At 43.2% G+C, this 24,341-nt stretch overlaps 1 protein-coding gene across 5 annotated transcripts in view; it reads right to left on the bottom strand.

Annotated features, from left to right (window-relative positions):
• Window positions 1–1,574: 1,574 nt before the first annotated feature.
• The window catches only part of FBXO16 (F-box protein 16), a 55,834-nt gene continuing 33,067 nt past the window's right edge, over window positions 1,575–24,341 (bottom strand). For 2 of the 5 annotated variants that reach the window (XM_036854226.1, XM_036854228.1), the window contains 2 exons: window positions 20,117–20,219; window positions 1,575–2,373 (listed from right to left, as the gene is read on the bottom strand). In XM_036854226.1, the coding sequence (XP_036710121.1) occupies window positions 2,194–2,373; window positions 20,117–20,219 (283 nt within the window). In that variant the 3' untranslated portion in view covers window positions 1,575–2,193. Of the gene's footprint in view, window positions 2,374–10,474; window positions 10,661–11,222; window positions 11,267–20,116; window positions 20,220–24,341 lie in introns of those variants that run through there. The other 3 variants (XM_036854227.1, XM_036854225.1, XM_036854229.1) reach the window with 3 other exon arrangements.

Below are 24,341 nucleotides of genomic sequence, written 5' to 3'. Positions count from 1 at the left end.
ACAAAGCGGGGCAGGATCCTGGAGCTGCAGATCCCCCCACCCCAGCTTACACCGCTGCCCCTGGCTCCTGGGGGCTGACCATGAGGGTTCAGGCCCCAGGAAGAGGAAACCCTAACTGACAGCCATCTGCTTTGCCCATGGGAAGAACACAAGGTCTCATCCTGGGTGCGTCTTCTTTCTTCCCTGCCTCAGAGCCACATATTGGCTTCATCCTGGGTGATGCAAACCAATCAATTGTAAGTTGGTCATGTTCTGTCCCCCACCGATCATTTGGGCATCCAAACCACTGTATCTGGGGCCATGCTGCCAGGTCACCATTTTTTTTTTTTTTTTTTAATTTTTTTTTTTTAATTATTATTATTTTTTTTAATGCTATTCTTGTCTGCTTACATTCTTTTTATTTATGTATGTATGTATGGCTGTGTTGGGTCTTCGTTTCTGTGCGAGGGCTTTCTCTAGTTGCGGCAAGCGGGGGCCACTCCTCATTGCGGTGCGCGGGCCTCTCACCATCGCGGCCTCTCATTGCCGAGCACAGGCTCCAGACGCGCAGGCTCAGTAGTTGTGGCTCACGGGCCGAGTTGCTCCGCGGCATGTGGGATCCTCCCAGACCAGGGCTCGAACCCGTGTCCCCTGCATTGGCAGGCAGACTCTCAACCACTGCGCCACCAGGGAAGCCCCAGGTCACCATTTTGAACCATTCGAAAATACCTATATTACAGTATATAAAGTAAGAACGTAAGTGTTCAACGTGACAAGATTGACAAACATATTTGTTTTTCTACCATCCTGCTTTACTTACGCAAATAAGTATCCTAGAATGGTCACTTTTGGGACCTGGAAATGGTTACATGAGTAGGTGGTTTAGTTTAGAATGTATGACTAATATTTTTGCAGTTAAGTAGCATTTTCTGTTTTCCAGTAACTCTTTAAAGCCCATTTACGTTGCCTGAATATGCATCATAATTCCTCCTTTGGAAATGTCTACGTTTCCGCCACCGTGCTGGTGATTCTTCATCGTCCCACTCACATCCTATCCCTCCCCGCCCACTCCTGGCCACACCTGTCGGCCTGTTCCCTGCCTCAAAGGCTGACACCTGCGAGCTGCATCCCCCAGGCTTCTCTGTTCTCTGACTTCCAGGTGGGTTTGACCAAAGGGAAGCGCTGTTGGAGTGTGAAGAGTGGTGAGAGAGAGGGGTGGGTCTTCTCCCTCCCTCCCTGCTAGGCCCCGGTCTCCATCATGGCTGCGTTCCTCCACCATATACCATAGGCTGGGCAGTCCCTCTCCCGTGGCTACAGCTCTCACTGGGTTCTAGGAATAGCACGCCCTTTCTCTTTTGCTTCTTCAGGCCAAAGGAAGATAAAGGCTTCTGCTGTTGTTAGTTTCCAGGGGCTTCACCATCTCGTCTTGATTCTCTTAACCCCGCCCACAGTGTGGGTTAAGGGCTGAATTGTAACCGCCCCACACCAATTCCTATGTTGAAGTCCTAACCCCTGAGACCTCAGAATGTGACTGTCTTTGGAGAGAGTATCTTCAAAGAGGTAATTAAGGTTAAACAAAGTCATATGGGTGGGCCCTAATCCAATCTGACTTGTGTCCTTATAATAAGAGGAGATTAGGACAGAGACACGTGCAGAAGGAAGACCACATGAGGACACCGGGAGAGGATGGCCATCTGCAAGCCAAGGAGGGAGGCTTCAGAAGAAACCAACCCTGCCCACACCTTGATCTTGGACTTCCCAGCCTCCAGAACTGTAAGAAAATAAACATCTGTTGTTTATAAGCCACTCGTCAATGCTATTTTTGTTATAGCAGCCTGCGTGGACTCAGACAGCGGTAGTTTGTCACGGCAGCCCTAGAAAACTAAGACACCATGGTAAACGCTCCCGTCATTAAACTGCTCAAGTAGCCTTGGGAATGTGCTGGCCGTATCCTTCTGGGACCCTGCCTCACACACCCAGTCTCACCAACGGTGCTATCATATGTCCCTTGATCAACCGCATGGTATCTATCATCACATTTCTTTCTCAGTTTGTAAATACGTCAACATCTGTGCCATGAATACCTTTTACCGAAATACTGTAGGACTCACTTTCACAATAAGGTACCTAAACTGTTTCTAATCAAGGAGCCAAGTAACATCCAACTCTCCATGTAGAGCAGCCTGTCATTTCTAGAAAAATCCTTTCACATTTTTAAATCAACTTTGGCTGGAAGGCCTGGGGTAATGATTGAAGCCCAGAGTGTCTCTGGAGATGCTGCATGAGAGTTTTCGTTGCTGCTTCAGTGGCTGGGAGCCCCACTGGTCGATGTGGAAGGCAAGCAAGATGAGCTGGAATGTGTAGGGGGGTGCTGGGTTCTGCATTTAGGGATATCTAGGGAGGAAAAAGATATCACTAGAGTGAGAGTCATTAAAACATCCAAAAAAGCTATACAGTTAACATTATTTAAATGATAAAAAACGATTCTATAAAATCACCGGGCTGGATGGGATGTATTGAGTTTCCCAACTTCACCACCTTCCCCCCGTTCCCACCATCTTCACCTTGAGTTACTAATAATAAGTTCCTTAGTCTCCAAAGTGCTCTTACAACTATATTTCATTTGACTCTCAAGAAAATTCTGCGAGGTAGGTAGGGAGGTATTAACATCTCCGTTTTACAAATAAAGGAAACCGAAGAACAGGTAGTTTAAGTGCCAGCTCAAGTTCATGGAGCTGAAAGGCATTAGAGCTGAGTCGGGAGACTCGTGATTCTTAGACCAGGTGGGTATCGGTAGAGTTCCCATCGTTTATCCTCCCTACTAATCTGGGCATGCACGCAAAGGGCAAATGTCACAGGTTGACACTCCAACCAAAACTCACAGCGAGAAAGGATTTCTCCTCGACATCTGGCCGTAAGCAGAAAGAGGAAAGAATGGAGAGAGCAAGAGAAATAATACGAGCTGAGCTTGCAGGGAGCAGGAGGGATGTACACTCACCCTTACCTTGGCCCCGGCTGTGTGCAGAGCGACATAGGAGGGCTGGCAGATGTACCGATGCTGAACCTCCTCAAACACGGTCCCCCCGCCCCCCGACTCCACATTCAGCGGCCAAGTCCCAGCAGTCAGATCATCCATTCCATCCCTCTGATGCTCTGACGGCTGTGTTTGCAACGCACAGGGTTTCTATTAATCCGGGGAAAATCCTGCTTTAGACTGTCATTGAATCAGAAATTGCTTCCGCCATGACTGCTGCCTCCAGCGAACCAGGTCCCTCTTCCTCCACAGAGATGTGCCGCAGGGGCTGGTCTCGCCCACACCCTCCACCTGCCTCAGGTGCGCTCTTTACTCCTTCTCTAAATCTGTCCTTGGAGGCCCCCCCTTCTCCTAGAAGCTTCAGTGTCTTGACCCTCAGGGATTTCTGCCTCAGCTGCATTCCTGAAGCCATTATTATCCAGACCCCTAACTTAGCACTGAACGTACGCTCTCGGGCGTTAGTACCCGTTTCTGAATGTACTGGGTTGGCCAAAAAGCTCGCTCAGGTTCTTCCGTGACATAGATAACCTGAACGAACTTTTTGGCCAACCCAATAATGATCTGTCTCCTGATGAGACTGTCAGGTCTCCGAGAACAAAGCTGGAATCCCACACCCTGTTGAGTCTACAGTCCTGCCTTTAGTAGATCCATCCATGTTTGCTGGTGACTTTTCTGGGAAAGAGTAGGCAAAACTGGGGTTAAACATAGCCAGTTGTTCGAATCCAAGAGGAAAGGGGGAAGGAATGGGGAGTAAATCATCTTCCCGTGTTTGAAGTTTTCAGTGTTGTTTCAAGATCAGCGTACAGTCAGCATTTTTGTGTTGTTCTGACATCAGCATAAGGTAAGAGAACAAACAGAAGCCTTCCTTTGTATCATTTTAGGAACAATGAAAATAAAATAATACCTGTTGAATGGAGACAAAGCCTAGCTTTCTGTGATACAAGAATGGGCTAGTAACACCTTACCTGTAACAGTTCCAAATTTAATCCTATTACAGTGCAAAGCATAATTTATCACTGTATTGGAGGAACCCTTTCTCCTAAGTCCCCCAGGGAGATTCACAGGCCCAGGCAGGTTCCCCTCAAGCTTTCCTCTTCCGCCCTGGCAGGTCCCAGGGACTCCCCCGCCCCCCTCCTCTCCCCCTGGTAACCGTCACCACCTACCCAGACTGTGGGTTTCTCATCCCTCCTAGATGGGTTCCCGAAGATGGTCTCCTTATGTCCACCTGTTGGGCTGCACCCCACAAGCCTATGGGCCCAGGTTCAAGACTGAAGAAAGAGTCCGAAGTCAACAACAGAGACATCAATGGTTTAATGGATGGGGGAGTTTACATGTCTGAAGCAAGGTCCCCCCATTTGCAGCAGGCGGCAGACAGGACATGGCAGCAGTCTTTGCTCCCAGGGCGGGGGTGGGGGGGGAGATTACCAGTTATAGGGGAAATGACGTCAGGTGGGCTCATTGGTTACCAGGGAAACCAGCAGAGGGGCACGCCCCTCACCACCCCTTTGATAAGAACAATCACTAGCTGGGGCAGAGGCAAGTACATAGCAAGGTCAGTCTCATGCGTCAGAAATAGGTGACGCAGTCCCTGGTAGGGCAGGGGACATACGGAGAGCAAGAGAACAGCCATCCTGAGTGGCCTGACTATACAGGCTTCCTTGCTGTCCCTGAAAGCAAGTTTGCAGGCCCTCTTCATTTTAAGACTTTAATGTCCATATTACAAGAGAAAAGACAAGATCTAAGGGCAAAATATGGGGAAGTTATATAAAAGGGTACAAATCTGACAGTCTTGGGTCTTGGTCCAGAGCATCTGATGATCTGGTTGAAATAACTGGAAATTTCTTTTACACCAACATTGGGTATTATAAGCAGAAAGGGTAGGGGGTCCCCGGAGAAAAGAGAACCAGGCATGGCTTTCTTGACACAAGAGAACCCATTTTGGCCTAAGCCATTTTGTGATCTAAGCCTGGCCACGATGCTTGCCCTTGAACAGGTCTCAGTAATTAATGATCTTAAGGGAACAAAAGAATGCAGGAACAAAGAAAAAGCAGTCAAGAAACAATGGTTCTGTGATAGAAGAGTCCTAGATTCTCCTCAAGAGATACATGTAGATGTAGAGAATGGACTTGAGGACACGGGGAGGGGGAAGGGTAAGGTGGGCCGAAGTGAGAGAGTGGCATGGACATATATACACTACCAAATGCAGAAGAGATAGCTAGTGGGAAGCAGCCGCATAGCACAGGGAGATCAGCTCGGTGCTTTGTGACCACCTAGAGGGGTGGGATAAGGAGGGTGGGAGGGAGACGCAGGAGGGAGGAAATATGGGGATATGTGTATATGTACAGCTGATTCACTTTGTTATAAAGCAGAAACTAACACACCATTGTAAAGCAATTATACTCCAATAAAGATGTTAAAAAAAAAAGATGTACATAACAATCTGATACATATCGTTGAGTATATACATATCTCTGGGGGCAGAAAGTAAGGCCGCCACCCAGGTGGAGGATGGAATGATGATGTTGACCTTTTCTGACCCTCGTGACTTCAATCAATTGAAGCTTGCACTCTGTCAACCTTTGCCCCAATTCTACACTGAATTTTCCACTGCTTAAGACCCTTCACGAATATGTGTGTATCCTTAGTTTCAAACTTCCCCAATTTTGCTATTCGGGGAGGCACAGCTTGGGAAAGATCCCTGGTGTTCTCCTTTCTTTTGGTGGTGCTGTGAGATCTTAGTTCCTTGACCAGAGATTGAACCTGGGCCCTCAGCAGGCAGTGAAAGCATGGAGTCCTAACCACTGGACCACCAGGGAAGTCCCTCTCCTTCCTTGCTGCAGATAATAATTCCTTCCTTCTCCCATTCTTTGGTTTGGCCATGTTTCTTGGCTCGACACCCACCAAAAGGCAAATCCAGTTTTTTGGGTAACACATCCACACCGGGAGGATGACACACCCCAACTTTGCGGGGACAGAAGCTCCTGTGCTTGGGGCCCTCCCAGACCTCGTCCTATGTGTCTCTTCATCTGGCAGTTCACCTGTGTCCTTTATCACATCCTTTAATAAACTGGTGAACGTGTTTCCCTGAGTTCTGTGAGCCGCTCTAGCGAATTAACCAAACCCAAGGAGGGGGTCGTTGGAACCTCTGATCTCTAGCTGCTTGGTCAGAAGCACAGGTGACACTGGTGACTGAAATGCGGGGGAGGAGGGCGGAGAGCAGTCCTGTGGGACTGAGCCCTTATCCTGTGGGCTCTGATGCCGTCTCCAGGTAGATGGTGCCAGAACTGAGTTAAATTGCAGGCCACCCAGCTGGTGTTGCAGAGAATTGCTTGGTGTGGGGAAAACTCCCACACAGTTGGTGACCAGAAGTGCCAGAAACGTGTGTTTTGTGTGAGAAGTAAAAGAAGCACTTAGGAGATAGACAGAGCTGAGGTTTTTTCCTACAACAGGAGGGAAAGACTAGGGTTTTCCTTCACATTGGGGCTCATCAAACCTTTTACTTCCTACTCATCTTTCGCTGCTGCCTTGCTGTGAAACTCCGTCTCGGTCCTTCCCCCAGAAAAGTCCATTTTTTCAGTGCAGAGACTTAACAAGGACCTATCTTAGCAGGATAGCTGAACCCCTATTTCAAGTGGTTTATTTTCACTTCTGAGCACTTGGAGACCAGGCAAGACATATTTTACTACACTTCTATCCTACATGGGATTCTTCTCTTAAGAGCTTTTGCCTACAACTCCACTGACTTTTTTCCCTTTTCTCTCTTTTTTAAAATAATTGTTTATTTTTGAACAGGGTCCTTTTCTACATAGTTCAGTATTGGAAAGATACAAAAAGGGACAGTGAAAAAAATCTCCCCCCACCTCACCTCCCAGCCCTCCAGTTCCCTTCCTCAAGGTCAACCAAGATGATCTTTTTTTCCTCTGTATCCTTCCAGAGATATTTTATACATTGCAAGCAAATATACACATAAAATGCAAATATATTCTCCCCCTCTCCTTTTTCATACAATTGGTAGTATACCATCACTTTCTGTTCACTATATATATGAGAGTATGCGTATGTGTATGTGTGTGTGTGTGTGTGTGTGTGTGTGTGTGTGTGTGTGTGTGTGCCCGCCTGTATGAACAGTACTTAAAGAACTTCCTTGGGGGCCTGGGTTCGATCCCTGGTCAGGGAACTAGATCCCACATGCATGCCGCAGCTAAGAGTTCGTATGCCACAACTACAGAGCCTGTGTGCCACAACTAAGGAGCCTGGAGCCACAACCAAGGAGCCTGCCTGCCACAACTACAGAGCCCACGTGCTGCAACTAAGTAGCTCACAAGCTGCAACTAAGGAACCCACCTGCCACAACTAAGACCCGACGCAACCAAATAAATAAAATTTAAAAAAGAAAGAAGCATAAGGGAACTTAAAAAAAAAGAACTTCCTCAATCTTTCAAGGGTTGTATTATAGTCCATTTATAGATGAGCCAAATTTATAGCTATTTGAGCTGTTCACAATCTTTTGCTCTTAGAAACGATGCTGATATAAATTTTCTTTTTTTTGGGCTGTGCCATACAGCATGCAGGATCTTAGTTCCCTGACCAGGGATTGAACCTGCACCCCATGCAGTGGAAGTGTGGAGTCTTAACCACTGGACCTCCATGGAAGTCCCTGATATAAATTATCTTTACATATGTGCAGGTCTGTCTGCCGTCGCCTGTTTTCTGATGGGCTAAGGGTGTCGACAGCCATGCAATCTACCAGTAATCCCAGTACCAGAGAATCTTCACATAGAGTATTCCTTTCCTCAACCTGCTCCTACAAAGACAGACAGAATCGGGTAATTTAAATGTATTTTTTTCATCAGTTGAACTTACTGTTCTTTTTCTAGAGATATTTACACAATAGTTTCTCTCCATGTTCCTCTCACGTCTTTAAATGGAAGGACATGGGAGAAGATGCATGGAAGGCCATGCTTTACACATCAGAACTCTCTGGGGTTCTGTTCTTAGCCCACTTCCTGGGCAATCAATGCCTAAATATTCAACTGCTGGATTTATATCTCTCGCCCCGCTCTCCCCGCCAAGCTCTTGGCTCACACATTCAGCTCCCTTCTCAATGTGCCTACTTGTTATCCCGCAGGTACTTCACACCAAGCATGTCCAGTCTCATTAGGAGATGACATGAACCTTTACACAATCGCCCAATCCAGATACCCAGGAGTCAACCCTACGCGGCTGGAGCCTCCCCCTCAGCCTGTTAAGTCCCTCCAGGGCACGACTGGGTCTTGTTAGGGTCACACATCCCTCGAGCCCCCTCCAGTGGCTGTAAGATACTTGTTGGATAAATGAATACACATAAGAATGACTTCTTCTCTTTCATTTCAGGGCAATGGCTGAAACCACCTTGCAGGGGAACTTTGAAGCAGGAAGAGAAAATTCCTATCTTCCGGCTGGATGTCATTTTATTGGGCACAGAGAAGGGAGTGAGAAAGGCAACAGGCTACTGAGGCTGAGTGACCCCAGAAAGAGGGGGGCCCCTCGGGAGGCTAAGGCTCAAGAAGGGCTGTTACAGGGAACAATTTGCATACCAGCGTGTACACTATACACCTGTGTCTGTCGCTCCCCAGTTGAATTATTTTTTGTTCTCCATTTATGTTATTTGCAGACATTTGCAAATGATCACTGATACAAACAACACCACTCGATAAACCCATGGATCACTTAAGAGACTAGATCACGTAAAGGAGTACTGTAGGTGGATATGGAAAACAGATAAATAGAATCACAACAATGATAGCCCTGCAGGGTGCCAATCACTCTTCTAGAAACACCACCACCACCACCAATAATAATTGCAAATATCTGGTTGCTGGGCATTATATTACTTCATTTAATCTTCCCAAGCCTGTGATGTGGTAAAAAAAGGTAAAGAGGGACTTCTCTGGCGGTCCAGTGGTTAAGACTCTGCACTTCCACTGCAGGGGGTGCAAGTTCGATCCTTGGTCGGGGAATTAAGATCCCACATGTCTCGTGGCCAAAAAACCAAAACATAAAGCAGAAGCAATATTGTAACAAATTCAATAAGGACTTAAAAAAAAAAATCTACCCTCAACACTTTATGATGACTCCCAGTTCAGGGGTGATGTGGTAATACTGTATGTAAATATGGATTATTGTGTTTGAAAGTCATAAAATCAGGAGTTTTTCATTTTAGTCATATAAACACAGCTTCGACTCACCCCTGTAAATTGCCTAAGCGTAGGCTGGGAGCTGAGTGACAACTAACGGCCACTGGTGGGGATGAAGATGTCTGGGGGGCTTCCCTGGTGGCGCAGTGGTTGAGAATCTGCCTGCCAATGCAGGGGACACGGGTTCGAGCCCTGGTCTGGGAAGATCCCACATGCCGCGGAGCAACTAGGCCCGTGCGCCACAACTACTGAGCCTGCGCGTCTGGAGCCTGTGCTCCGCAACAAGAGAGGCCGCGATGGTGAGAGGCCCACGCATCGCGATGAAGAGTGGCCCCCACTTGCCACAACTAGAGAAAGCCCTCGCACAGAAACGAAGACCCAACACAGCCAAAAAAATGGATAAATAAATAAATAATAATTAAAGGTGCTAATAATTAAAAAAAAAAAAAAAAGTCTGGGGAGGACCTCCCCCAGAAGGGTTTCCTTCCAGGAGGAGAGTCTAAGCGGGGTGACTGCTCATCCTGGCTTCAGCTGAGTGGATGCTTCACCCCCAGGATTGAGCTGCTCCCTGGACTTTTCCATCTGGGGATTCTGTGCAGAAAACCCCTGCTCTCCTCTGTCTGCCTAGGAGCCCAGAAGACTGCGCAGACGGTCTGATCACCCCTCCAGGTGACACCGACGAAGAGGCTGCTCTCTTTTCCTCCTAGCTTACTCTGCTTCTATGAGAAAGAGAGGAAGGTGTGAGAGAGAAATAATCAACACAGCTTTAAAGAAGCCACAGGCCTGTCTTTGTTCTTGGTTTGTCTTTAACTCGGGGTGAAACTGTCAGCTGTGGAGGAAGGCTAGGCAGAAAATTGTAGCCAGGGTTTTGAAATTTAAATCCAAGATTTTGTGGGACTTCCCTGGTGGGCCAGTGGTTAAGACTCCATGCTTCCACTGCAGGGGGCATGGGTTCAATCCCTGGTGGCAGAACTAAGATCCCACAGGCTGCATGGGGTGGACAAAAACTTAAAAAATAAATAAAATAAATAAATAAATCCAAGATTATGTGATGGCACCATTCAGCCTCCCAAGTAGGTGGCATAAAGTAGGGATGTGTTCCAAAACGTTCCAATGGTTGTTTGTTAGTAGGGATCATGAATTCATACTTCAAAACATCCATGTCTTAGAATATTGGCTTCTACTGTAGTTTGTGGTAAAATACCGTGTTACAAAATGTTTTACACGTGCACATACATATATACTACATATACACATATATATTTTAAACCCCAGTAATAACAGTGATTAAAATACCCGTCATAACTAATATGTATATAACTAAAAATATCACATAACTCATAAACACGGTTCTTCTTTTCTGGTAGATCCTCAAGAGAAGCCCGTTTTTGTCAAATACTTTGTGTTTAACTCTTCAGTAAAAACAAGCAGCCATTTGGCCCCAGGGCAAGAGAAGCAGGTAGAATCACTCCTGTTGGAAATGCCAGGGTAATTTATTATGAGTAGCATGATCAAACAAGAGGCTACAAGACAGAACAAGTAAACTATGCTCTTTCAGAGGCAAAGGAGAAATGCAAAGACTCTAAGCAGTGGCCCTTCCTGAGAGTTAATTTTGCCCCCAGGATTCTTAGCAATTAGGCCTTTTGGTCTTGTACGTATCAGAAATTAACAAAAGCCCATATTGTAGTTAGTAGGCAGCTGAGGGCGCACAAGACAGAATTCACAGCACTGAGTTTAACACACACTATTCCATCTGGGAGCGTGGAATCAAAAACCCAACACTGGGGACTTCCCGGGTGGTCCAGTGGTTAAGACTCTGCGCTCCCAATGCAGAGGGCCCGGGTTCGATCCCTGGTCAGGGAACTAGAGCCTGCATGCCGTAACTAAAGATCCTGCGTGCCACAACTAAGACCCGGCGCAGCTAAATAAAAAAGCAAAAAACAAAACAAAAAACAACCCCACGCCAATGAGGAGTAATGAGCAGGCAGAAGATGTTATGGAGGCCGGGCAGGAAAAGAAAATATATGGCTTACATTTCATGTAGCTCTGGCTGCAACTATCTTTTACACAGAGGAAACTGTGAGAAAGAAGACAAAGAAAAGTGGGGAAAGTAAGGTAAAAGCGAGAAACAAAGCTTATTCCACAGGTTGGCGCCTCCTCCTGGCCACGTGGCTGACCGCTCATCAGCGTCTCAGCAGCTGCTCACCATCAGTACTCTCTCACTGGTCCCTGCTGTCTCCATGATGATTTGGTGTGACTCTGACAGCTTCTGCTAGTTACTGAACGCTTACTTTGAGCTGAGCACTGTTGTTACTAACTCTATTCTACAGACGAGGAAACAGAGCCTCTGAGATTGTTAACAATTTGGCCCAAATCACTGAGCTGCTAAGACTGTGAGATCAGGCATTGAACCTAGGCTGTTTCAGTCCCTAGCCTGTGCTCTTGTTCAGCAAAGTGAAAAATAAGATGGTATTTAATGGGGGAGAACACGAACATGTATTGAGTATTTAATATATACCTGGCAGCATTTAGTCCTCACCACAGTCCTGCAAGGGAGGTATCATTATTCCCATTTTATAGATGAAGAAACTGAGGCTCAGAGAGGTTAAGTAACTTATCTAAAGTTGCACTGTTAAGTAAAAAAGCCCAGGTCTCTCAGACCGCAAAGCCCATACTCTTTCTTATTCTTCCTTCCAAATGGAATTCTCAGGAATTTCACTGAACTAAATGAATAAAAATCTCTCCTTTAGATATTTTCACCTCTGCACATCCAAACCAAACAGATGTTATAAAACGAATACCTGGGGGTTTCGTCAGAATTTGAAAGGAATCTATTAAAGATTGCCTGCAAGGAAGCCACTGCATAAACTGTGTTTTGTAAATTCTTCTGTTTTAATTAATTTTCTAAAGCTCAAAGAGAAAGATGGGAAACAGAAACCAGTTTTTATTGGTTTACAATCAGAATTCATGAATATACTGGCTTCTTTTTTGGTATAAGGAGAGAGCAGAGAGTAAATGCGGTAGGAAACTATGGGGGCCCACAGATCCAGACTTTAGCCTGGAATGGACTTTAAAGATGTAATTCAAACTTATAAACGGGGAAATGAAAACTCAAATAGCTTGAGTGACTGCTAGTTAACAGTAGAGCTGAGGCTAGAAACCTGGGTGTCCTGATTCTTAAACCATTATTCTTTCCATGACATGAACCAGGAATCACTTTAGAGAATATTCCTTTTTCCTCCTCTTTTGACCCAGACAGGGATGAAAAAGTGAGAAAGCTTAATAAAGCATTAAGGATTATGCACCATGATCAAGTGGGGTTTATCCCAGGAATGCAAGGATTCTTCACTATATGCAAATCAATCAATGTGATACACCATATTAACAAAATGAAGGATAAAAACCATATGATAATCTCAGTAGATGCAGAAAAAGCTTTCCACAAAATTCAACACCCATTTATCATAAAAACTCTCCAGAAAGTAGGCATAGAGGGAACCTACCTCAACATGATAAAGGCCATATATGACAAACACACAGCCAACATTGTTCTCAATGGTGAAAAACTGAAACCATTTCCTCCAAGAACAGGAACAAGACAAGGTTGCCCACTCTCATCGCTATTATTCAACATAGTTTTGGAAGTTTTAACCACAGCAATCAGAGAAGAAAAAGAAATAAAAGGAATCCAAATTGGAAAAGAAGAAGTAAAACTGTCACTGTTTGCAGATGACATGATACTATACATAGAGAATCCTAAAGATGCTACCAGAAAACTACTAGAGCCAGTCAATGAATTTGGTAAAGTAGCAGGATACAAAATTAATGCACAGGAATCTCTTGCATTCCTATACACTAATGATGAAAAATCTGAAAGAGAAATTAAGGAAACACTCCCATTTACCATTGCAACAAAAAGAATAAAATACCTAGGAATAAACCTACCTAAGGAGACAAAAGACCTGTATGCAGAAAACTATAAGACACCGATGAAAGAAATTAAAGATGACACAAACAGATGGAGAGATATATCATGTTCTTGGATTGGAAGAATCAACATTGTGAAAATGACTATACTACCCAAAGCAATCAACAGATTCAATGCAATCCCTATCAAACTACCAATGGCATTTTTCACAGAACTAGAAAAATTTCACAATTTGTATGGAAACACAAAAGACCCCGAAGAGCCAAAACAACCTTGAGAAAGAAAAATTGAGCTGGAGGAATCAGGCTCCCTGACTTCAGACTATACTACAAAACTACAGTAATCGAGACAGTATGGTACTGGCACAAAAATAGAAATATAGATCAATGGAACAGGATAGAAAGCCCAGAGATAAACCCATGCACATATGGTCACCTTATCTTTGATAAAGGAGGCAAGCATATACAGTGGAGAAAAGACAGCCTCTTCAATAAGTGATGCTGGGAAAACTGGACAGCTACATGTAAAAGAATGAAACTAGAACACTCCCTAACACCATACACAAAAATAAACTCAAAATGGATTAAAGACCTAAAGGTAAGGCCAGACACTATCAAACTCTTAGAGGAAAACATAGGCAGAACACTCTATGACATAAATCACAGCAAGATCCTTTTTGACCCACCTCCTAGAGAAATGGAAATGAAAACAAAAATAAACAAGTGGGACCTAATGAAACTGAAAAGCTTTTGCACAGCATAGGAAACCATAAACCAGATGAAAAGACAACCTTCAGAATGGGAGAAAATATTTGCAAATGAAGCAATGGACAAAGGATTAATCTCCAAAATATACAAGCAGCTCATGCAGTTCAATATCAAAAAAACAAACAACCCAATCCAAAAATGGGCAGAAGACCTAAATAGACATTTCTCCAAAGAAGATATATAGACTGCCAACAAACACATGAAAGGATGCTCAACATCACTAATCATTATGTGATTAGAGAAATACAAATCAAAACTACAATGATGTATCACCTCACACCAGTCAGAATGACCATCATCAAAAAGTCTACAAACAATAAATGCTGGAGAGGATGTGGAGAAAAGGGAACCCTCTTGCACTGTTGGTGGGAATGTAAACTGATACAGCCACTATGGAGAACAGTATGGAGGTTCCTTAAAAAACTAAAAATAGAACTATTATATGACCCAGCAATCCCACTACTGGGCATATACCCTAAGAAAACCATAATTCAAAAAGAGTCATGTACCACAATGTTCATTGCAGCTCTATTTACAATAGCCAGGACATGGAAGCAACCTAAGTGTCCATCGACAGATGAATGGATAAAGAAGATGTGGCACATGTATACAATGGAATATTACTCAGCCATAAAAAGAAACGAAATTGAACTATTTGTAGTGAGGTGTATGGACCTAGAGTCTGTCATACAGAGTGAAGTAAGTCAGAAAGAGAAAAACAAATACCATATGCTAACACATATATATGGAATCTAAAAAAAAAAAAGTGGTTCTGATGAACCTAGGGGCAGGATAGGAGTAAAGATGCAGACGTAGAGAACGGACTTGAGGACACAGGGAGGGGGAAGGGTAAGCTGGAATGAAGTAAGAGAGTAGCATTGACATATATACACTACCAAATGTAAAATAGATAGCTAGTGGGAAGCAGCTGCATAGCACAGGGGGATCAGCTCGGTGCTTTGTGACCACCTAGAGGGGTGGGATAGGGAGAGTGGGAGGGAGAGGCAAGAGGGAGGGGATATGGGGATACATGTATACATATAGCTGATTCACTTTGTTATACAGCAGCAACTAACACAACATTGTAAAGCAATTATACTCCAATAAATATGTTAAAAAAAAAGCGTAAATGGGCATAAGGGATCTTATTGGGGTTTTAAAATGAAATGTTTTAAAACTGATTTACGTTGATGGATACACAACTTGCTAATTTCACTAAAAATTATTGAATTGCACACTTGAAATGGGTGAATTAAATGTTATGTAAAATATGCCTTAAAAAAATCCCAAAACTATCAAGACACTAAGAATCAAGTTCTCCTGGAAAGAGGTCAAGAAGGTAACTGCAGAGGCTGGAGCTAGCAAAGCGCAGGAAAAGATAAGGTCTTATCTAAAGCAATTAACAGTAAGCTGGCAATTAGAGGCTTTTATTACTTGTATTTAGCTGAATGCTGTGAATAGCAAGCTGTTTGAAATTCTTGGCCAAATCAGAACCCAGAAAGTGAGGACTTCTAACTTCCAAGAAAAGGTTGAGTGTGAGACAAAAGGTAGTTGTTTGTATACTTAACTTGGTAGAAAAAAGAAAAAAACAAAAACAAAAACAGATGAGAAACAAGTTATCAGCTGGGGTCCCTGGGGTCCCAATTCCAGGCCCTGGGAAGACCAAAGCTCACCCCCTTGGTCTTTGTGAATTGTCCTGAAGGGCTTTCTAGGTTTCTAGACTTCTTTTTTTTCTTTCTAATATTAGAAAGTGAAGTCATCCTTTATTCCTCTTTTCTTCACATGCCACATCCAATCTACCACAATGCAGAATATGGTCACTCCTCACCAATACTACTGCTAACATGCTGGTCTGAGCTACCAGTATCTCTCCTAACTTCTTCCCCTGTTTCCATTCTTGCCCGCCCCCCTTTTCTTATGGCTGTGCCACACGGCATGCGGAATCCTAGTTCCCCGACCAGGGATATCGAACCCGTGCCCCCGGCAGTGGAAGTGTGGAGTCCTAACCACTAGACCACCAGGAAAGTCCCCAGTTTCTAGACTTTTGAGACCTTGCTTCCATGTGTAAATTGAGTAGAATTTACTAGAGAGATGGAAGGCGGGGTTTACATCCCAGTAATAGGGAATAAATTTGATGGGAATGGATGGGTTACTATCCAGCACTAACCTGGCCCCTCTCCCCTTCCCTGTCTCAGCTTCTCTCCATCGGGCTGGCTTCTCCTTCCTGGTCTTATCTCTCTCCTCCCCTCTCTCTCCTCCCCTCCGCTCCCCTTGCAGAAGCAGAAGCAACAAGGTCTTCCTCTAACCTCCAGCCTCGGCAGGCTTTCCTCCTCTGGAGCCCAGGTGCCTGCAGTATCCAAGCCCTCGAGGTGTCATCCCTCCCTACAAGCCCCTCAGCGGCTTTCCCCCAAGGAGACAGCTCCCTCCTTCCCCTTCCCGAAGAGGAATCGTGGGGTCAGCTGTTAAGATTTAAACAAAATTTTTTTTTCACGTCTTTACACAAGATGGGAACATCTCTGAAGTTTAAGACGGTACCCGGCTGTCCTGTGGTGTTTATATTTTTTCATTGCTTTGTTCTGTATGGAATTTTGTTATAATAACTAATGGTAATGGGCATTTCCTGATATTTATATAATTTTAATAAACCACCTTCAAAATTACAAAGCGTTAGTGATCAGATCTAGGCTTTATTCCCATCTTCTATCAGTGATTCACACTAAAAGGTGGTTCAATGAAGCAGCTATGATGAGGCAGTGCTAGAATTAAAAGGGAAATCAGGGGGCTTCCCTGGTGGCGCAGTGGTTGAGAGTCTGCCTGCCAATACAGGAGACGCGGGTTCGAGCCCTGGTCTGGGAAGATCCCACATGCCGCAGAGCAACTGGGCCCGTGAGCCACAACTACTGAGCCTGCGCGTCTGGAGCCTGTGCTCCGCAACAAGAGAGGCCGCAACGGTGAGAGGTCCGCGCACCGCGATGAAGAGTGGCCCCCGCTCGCCGCAACTAGAGAAAGCCCTGGCACAGAAACAAAGACCCAACACAGCCAAAAATAAATAAATTAATTAATTAAAAAAAAAAAAAAGGGAAATCAGGTACCCTTGTGAGGGGCAGGCTTTGAGAACTCAAGCCTAATGAGAATGGAAAACATCACCAACTCACAGCAATATACGTGGATTTGAAACTGTTTCCTTGAGAATGTTTCTGATATGGGGGAGAACTCTCCTATCTGAAGGCTATAAGTAATGACAGGCAAAAAGGGAAAATGTCTCAGTGGCCTGACAGCCATGCCCTGGAGAGACGGCCTAAGGAATATTCTTTGTACTTTACATTCGTGCTTTTTTTTTCTTCCAACCCTTCCATTAAAAAAAGAAAAATACATTTATTTATTTATTTTTGGCTGCGTTGGGTCTTCGTTGCTGCACACAGCTTTCTCTAGTTGTGGCTAGTGGGGGGCTTCTCTTGTTGCGGAGCACAGGCTCTAGGAACACGGGCTTCAGTAGTTGTGGCTCGTGGGCTCAGTAGTTGTGGCTCGCGGGCTCTAGAGCGCAGGCTCAGTAGTTGTGGCGCACGGGCTTAGTTGCTCCGTGGCATGTGGGATCTTCCCGGACCAGGGCTCAAACCCGTGTCCCCTGCATTGGCAGGCAGATTTTTAACCACTGCGCCACCAGGGAAGTCCCCAACCCTTGCATTTCACAAAGTTTTAACTTCTCCAAGTATCACATACCCCTTTGACACTTAGAGGGGCAAGGAATACTTCAGTGTTCAGGCCTCAGGTCCTTCCTGGGCTTTGGTGATCTGTCCTTCTCATCCTGGCTTTATAACGTGTTCCCGTAAGTTTGCCTAGTCACCTGTTTCTCGAGTTCCTCCTGAATCTTCCTAGATAAACCTGTCTAAATGATGCAAGGATTTTCTATCTAATGAATACGGGATTTTCTCCACTGCAATCACACCCAGGCTGTGTCTACCACACTCTCTCTACAGCTGCAATTGTCGGAGTTTTATTTACTCCCTACTTTTCTTATGTCCCCAGCTGAATTTCCTCAATACCCATTTCCTCTCCTCTCAGGCCCCACTGCCACTATTTCTTCATTTTCACAATCACCTTGCCTCATCTAGGAGGTTGCTCTTTTCCTCTGAGGGATGTGGTGGGCAGTGGGGCAAACTGGCACCTCGGGGGGGAGGGGGCCTTAGCCAGCTGCAGCCTGTGGTCCAAACAGCAGGCTTATCGCGGACACCATTACAGAGTCAAAAATCCTGGCTCACTTTTGGAGGGTTTAATTATGCCTTGTGCTACTCAGAACTCCTAAGCAGAAACAGGGATTCTCTTTTTTTTTTTTTAACCTTGTTTTTCTTTTTTTTTTTTGGCCTCGCCATGAGGCATGTGGGATCTTAGTTCCCCTACCAGGGATCCAACCCGCGCCCCCTGCAGAGGAAGTGCGGAGTCTTAACTACTGGACCAGCAGGGAAGTCCCCAGAAATAGTGATTCTAATTAGCACATTTACAGAAACAATACAAGTAGATCGATACAATTGTACACTTCACTTATTAATAGCTTAATGGTTCTCCATCATTGTTTAATTTGCCCTGGTTTCCCTTTCAGCTTTAATTAGCACAACTTTTGAAGTTGTTAATTTATAATGACTATTTTCACTTAAGCAAGCCCTGCTAGTGTGTGCCAGATGGTGAACATCAAAAACCCAGAGGGAAGGTTTCTGTTTAGCCTTTGATTTTTGTTTTGTTTTTATTAAGGCAGAGAAAGCTTCGATTGTGCTGATAATTTGTAAGCATACATCACCAACTTTCATCTTCCTTCAAATTCCCTGTTCTCCCCCAGATATCTCTTCTACTTCTGGCCTAGGAGGGGCCAGGGAACTAGGCAGAAGCATGCCTGAATGGCTTGGGTGATAAGCCTCATAAAGTTATTTTTCTCAATTAATGGTTTTCACTGACAATTTTACTGCTCTATTTTAAGCTTCCCCACTCCCTTGGGCATCTGTACATATGTCTGTGATAAGCCTCATCCAATCCAACAAAACTGGCTCCTCAGAATACAGACTACCCTATCTTAAAATGCTCATCTCTCTTTTTGGAACATAACACTTGAAAATGCATTTAGACAGAAAGTAATTGAGCTTTAAAGGAGAACTATAAAAGTGATTTACTCATGAGTACACACTTACTCCTCTCCCAATTGACACCCATTTTATATTAATTTTCCTTGAGTGTGTATCCACAGCCTTTTTCTAAATCTTTACTACTAATAGAAACTGTTTATTCCACCCTTATTCCCTTCAACTTTGCTCCAAAGATTCTCACATGTGCTGAAAGGGATCTATTGGGGGTACAAAACCACAATTTGGGAAAGTCTGCTATGAAATAATAATGCTCCCTAGTCACAATCACTGACTTTTATTAGGTAGTCAATTAGCTATTTTTTAATTAGGGAAAGAAAAGTTCTTAATTCATTTTTTCTGAAGTTATTTGAAATGCACTTTTATAATCATCTTCCATTGGTGGCAGGAAAGTTATGGAAATCATGCCTTTTTCTTAGATTAGTGGAATCTTTACTCTACAGATAAGTAATTTCTATAGAGAAATTTCTATAGGCTCTCCTCCCCCCCCCACCCCAAAGGCCTCACAGAAGAAGAAAGAACCAATGATAATAATGCTCCCTTTATACTGTACAGTTTTCAAAGCAGATTCATACACATCAGTTCATCCAAGCTTTTTTCTCTTTTTTTTTTTTTTAAACAGGTGGGAAAACAGAGGCTCAGAGAGATAAAATAAAGGGCATCTTCAAGGTCACACAGTTAGTCAGTCAGTGTCAGAGACTAGGATTTAAACCACCACTTGATGATTCTGATTAAAAAAAAAACAAATTCAGGGACTTCCCCAGTGGTCCAGGGGTTAAGAATCCGCCTTCCAACGCCCAGGACGCGGGTTCGATCCCTGGTTGGAGAGCTAAGATCCCACATGCCCCAGGGCAACTAAGCCTGCGCAGCAACTTCTGAGCCCACACGCTGCAACGAAAGATCCTGCAGGTCGCAACAAAGACCCCGCATGCTGCAACTTACACCCGACACAGCCAAATAAATAAATAAAAATAAATAAATAAAAAATTTTAAAAATAAAAAAATTAAAACAAAAAAACCAAATTCAATCTTGCGAATAGGATTAGAGATCCAGCAATTATCATTAACATTATGTTGGGGAATCTTTTGTAAGAAATACTTACCAGTGACTGTGCTTTTCTGAGTTTAGATCTGTCCTGTGATTTATTTTTCTTATCATGTGACTGTCGGTTGAAATCTGGGGTCATTTCGTGTCTTTTCCTTCTTCTGTAAATTGGAAAGCATTGGAAAAATTATAAATATCATTTTAAAGCTTTGGTGGTTGGCATAGCTGTTTGTCCATTTCATTTTGTTGTACCTCTGGTTTAAAAGATTGTCTTCACTCAACTGGAAACAAGCCAAATATCTATCAATAGAGAATGGGTACAATAAACTCTGACACATCCACACAATGGAGGACTGTGAATTGTAAAAAGGAAGGCAGAGGGGCTTCCCTGGTGGCGCAGTGGTTAAGAATCCGCCTGCCAATGCAGAGGACACGGGTTCGAGCCCTGGTCTGGGAAAATCCCACATGCCGCGGAGCAACTAGGTCCGTGAGCCACAACTACTGAGCCTGCGCGTCTGGAGCCTGTGGTCCGCAACAAGAGAGGCCGCGATAGTGAGAGGCCCGCGCACCGTGATGAAGAGTGGCCCCCACTTGCCGCAACTAGAGAAGAGCCCTCGCACAGAAACAAAGACCCAACACAGCCCAAAATAAATAAATAAATAAATAATTAAAAAAGAAAAAAAGAAATGAGATTACCAAGGCAGGCATTAGGTTTAAAAAAAAAAAAAAAAAAAAAAAAAGGAAGGCAGAATATTTCTTTATATAACTGTGGAGTGATCTCCAGGATATATTGTTACATGAAAAAAGAAAGGGGGATAAAGTGGTATGTACTGTGTGACACCATTTCTTTCAGAAAGGGATGTGTGTGTGTGTATTTGTTTATATATTTTTAAATGGAAGGACTGCACCACGACACTTTGAAAAATAGTTACCTATCAGCAGGATTCCTTTGTGGTCCAGTTAGGAACAGGGAACAGTATGGAGGGGTCGGAACAGAAGCTAGACTTCTCCAAATACACTTTGTTTTGTGTATCTGACTTTGGAACCATGTCAAAATTATAAAATAAAATGAAGGAAGAAAATTCCTAAAAATCTAAAAACAAAATGAAACAAATGATCTTATCTCTCCAGTTGGTGGCATTACCCCACACAAAGGAATTACTTCGTGGGACTTTAACATAGTAATTTGTCTGAATAGTCTTAGTAGAATATATCCTAAGGACAAAAACACAGGCAAAGAAATCTTAAACTGTTTTTAGTAATCCTGTTGTTTGTATTAATACTAATATTTGTTTTCTAAAACTACTGTATGTAATAGGACAAAGTAGGGATCCACAAACTACAGCCCAGAGGCCAATGCAGACCCATGCCTGTTTTTGTAAATAAAGTTTTACTGAAACACAGTCATGCTTACTTCTTACATACGATCAATGGCGATTTTCAGGCTGCAATGTTGGAGTTGAGCAGTTATGACAGAGATATGTCCTGCAAAGCCTAATGTATTTGCTGTTCAGCCCTTTCCGGAAAAAGTTTGCCTAAAATAATGGACCAAGGCAATGATCATCAATGGCCACTAACATCACAAAAAGAGAGACAAACAGAAACCATGTGCCTCATGATGGAAGTACCTGAGCATTATACACTCAGGCCTCCAGATCTGACGACTGGTACTTGTACAGGAGACAGAGGAACATGCTGGGAGTACAGTCCCCAAAAACCAGAAGGTGAGAAGGTCTGTAGGATAAATGACCTGATTTCTATAACAAACAAATTGCAAGGGGAAAAAAAAGAGGGCAGAGAAGAAACCTATGGATCAAAAAACCCCAAAAAACTTAAGTGACACATGGACCAAATGTAATATGTAGACCTTATTTGGGACCTGATTAAACAAATCAACTGTTTAAAAATATCAAACCCTTATGAGACATTCAAGGAAACCTGAAAACTGACTTGATACTTGATTGATTATATTAAGGCATCATTCACTGACTTAGAAGTGATAATGGTATCATCTTATGATTTTTAGACAGAGTCTATCTTTTAAGGAGAGGCCTTGAAATATGTATGAATGAAATAATATGACATTTGGATTTGTCTCCAAAGTAAACAGGGGGAACAGCAGAGTGGGTGAGGTATGAATGAAACCAGACAGGTCATGTGTTGAAAACTGTTAATGCTCGATGGTGGTTATAAGAGGTTCTATTCTCTTTACTTTTGCATATATTTGAATTTTCATTATAAAAAGTTTTATTGGGACTTCCCTGGCAGTCCTGTGGTTAAGACTCCATACCTCCATTGCAGGGGGCCCAGGTTCAATCCCTGGCTGGAGAACTAAGATCCCTCAAGCTGCGTGGCCAAAAAACAAAACAAAACAAAAGAAGACCAGCTTTGCCCAAATATTTCCTGATACTTAATCTTCAAAAATTTCCACCAGCTTTTCATTAAGAAATTTCAAACATACAGAATAGTTGAAAGAACAGTAAAGTGATTACCCATATACTCTCCAACTAGATTCAACAACTGATAACATTTTGCTATTTTTGCTTCATCTCTGTGTATGTGTATATATATTTTCCCCTCCCCTGGGTCATAAAAATGTAAACTGCGGACACTTCATCCCCAAATACTTCACTCATCTCCTAAGATAAAGACATTTGCCTACCTAACCACACTAGTGCCATCATACCTTAGAAAATGAGCAGTAATTCTTTAACATCATTTTAATATATGGTCCATATCAACTTTCTGCAATTATCCCAAGAATGCCCATTATAGTTTTTCTTTTTTGAACCAGATCCTGCCTCGATTCCAACTGCATTGGTTTGTTATGTCTCTTATGTCTAGAACATTTCCCCCACCTCTTTTTTCCCCCTCTGGCACTGACTCTTGGAAGAGTTCAAGCATCCGGTCTATTTTGGTGAATGTAGCATCTGCACTTGAAAAAAAATGTTTGTGGAATTGTATGTTTATCTTTTAAAATCTTTCAGTTTTTGCCTTCTGTACTTTTAGGCTTTGTAATTACGTACATATGCATTTGCAACAGTTATGCCTTTCTGTTTAGTTTACAGATCCCTGTATCATTATGAAATGTCCCTCTTTTTGTTTGGGAATACTCTTTGTCTTGATGTCTATTTTAACTGGTATTAATGATCATTCTAGCCTTCTTATGCTTCCTCTTTGTATGGTACTTCTTTTTCTATCACTTTATTTTTAAGCCTAACTGTGCCTTAGTATTTAAGGTGTAGCTCTTGTAAAAAAAGCATATAGTTGGTTCTTGCCTTTTTTACCCATTCTGATAATCTCTGCCTTTTAATTGGAGTGTTAAGTACATTTAATGTAATTATTGCCTTTCACAAATAGTATTTGAGTCTCACAGAAAACTCAGGAGACTATCGGTTTTTCTCAGGTTAATGTACCATTCATATGCCTAGGTATCTAAATTTGCCTCTCTCTAATTTACCAACCTAGTCCAGACTAAGGGCCACATACAAACTTAGACACTATCTCCAGGGATACACTGACCAATACACAGTTAATACATTCACAGTGATTCCAAATGCAAGAGTTCAAAAAGATATACAGTGAAACTTTCCTATCCATCCTTGTCTCCAACTTACCGTTCTCCTTGAAGGCAAATGGTAGTATCAGTTTCTTGTGTATATTCCAGAGATATTGTATGTATATAAAAATATGAATGTGTATATATGTATCTTCCTCCTCCACCCATTTAAATGTAAACAGTAGTATTTCTTTCAAACTCTGTTTTGTACCTTGTCTCGCCGCCACCCCCCTCAAACTTTCTAAATTATTCAGCAAACTATTTAGACTTTTTCTGATACAACTAGATGAATGTGAAGTTCATGAATCAAAAGGCTACACTTCCTTTGAAATCAACCATTTAATGAGTATTGCAATGATAGTCAGTGGTAACAAAGATGAGTAAGGCATAGTCTGTGCTCTCAAAGAGCTCAATTCTTGCTGAATTAGGGATACCACTCTCATCTCACCTCCAAAGGACCCCAATGTAATTTGAATGTCGCCAAGTCAGCAAGCCTTCTGGGATCACCCTTTCCTTTTTTAGCCAAATAATATCCTTTTAGAAGCCATCCTACTAAAACAAAATGCTTACTTACTATGTGTCAGGCACTATTATAAGCATGCTACATATATTAATCCTCACAGTGATCCTATGACTTAGGTATTACTATTATTGCCATTTTACAGAGGTGGAAATGGGCACAGAGAGGTTAAGGGACTCCCCAGGGTCACACAGCTAGAAGTGT

The sequence above is a fragment of the Balaenoptera musculus genome, chromosome 6 (genome assembly GCF_009873245.2).
Source record: "Balaenoptera musculus isolate JJ_BM4_2016_0621 chromosome 6, mBalMus1.pri.v3, whole genome shotgun sequence".
NCBI lineage: Eukaryota > Metazoa > Chordata > Mammalia > Artiodactyla > Balaenopteridae > Balaenoptera > Balaenoptera musculus.
This window is presented reverse-complemented; position numbering and strand designations above follow the sequence as displayed.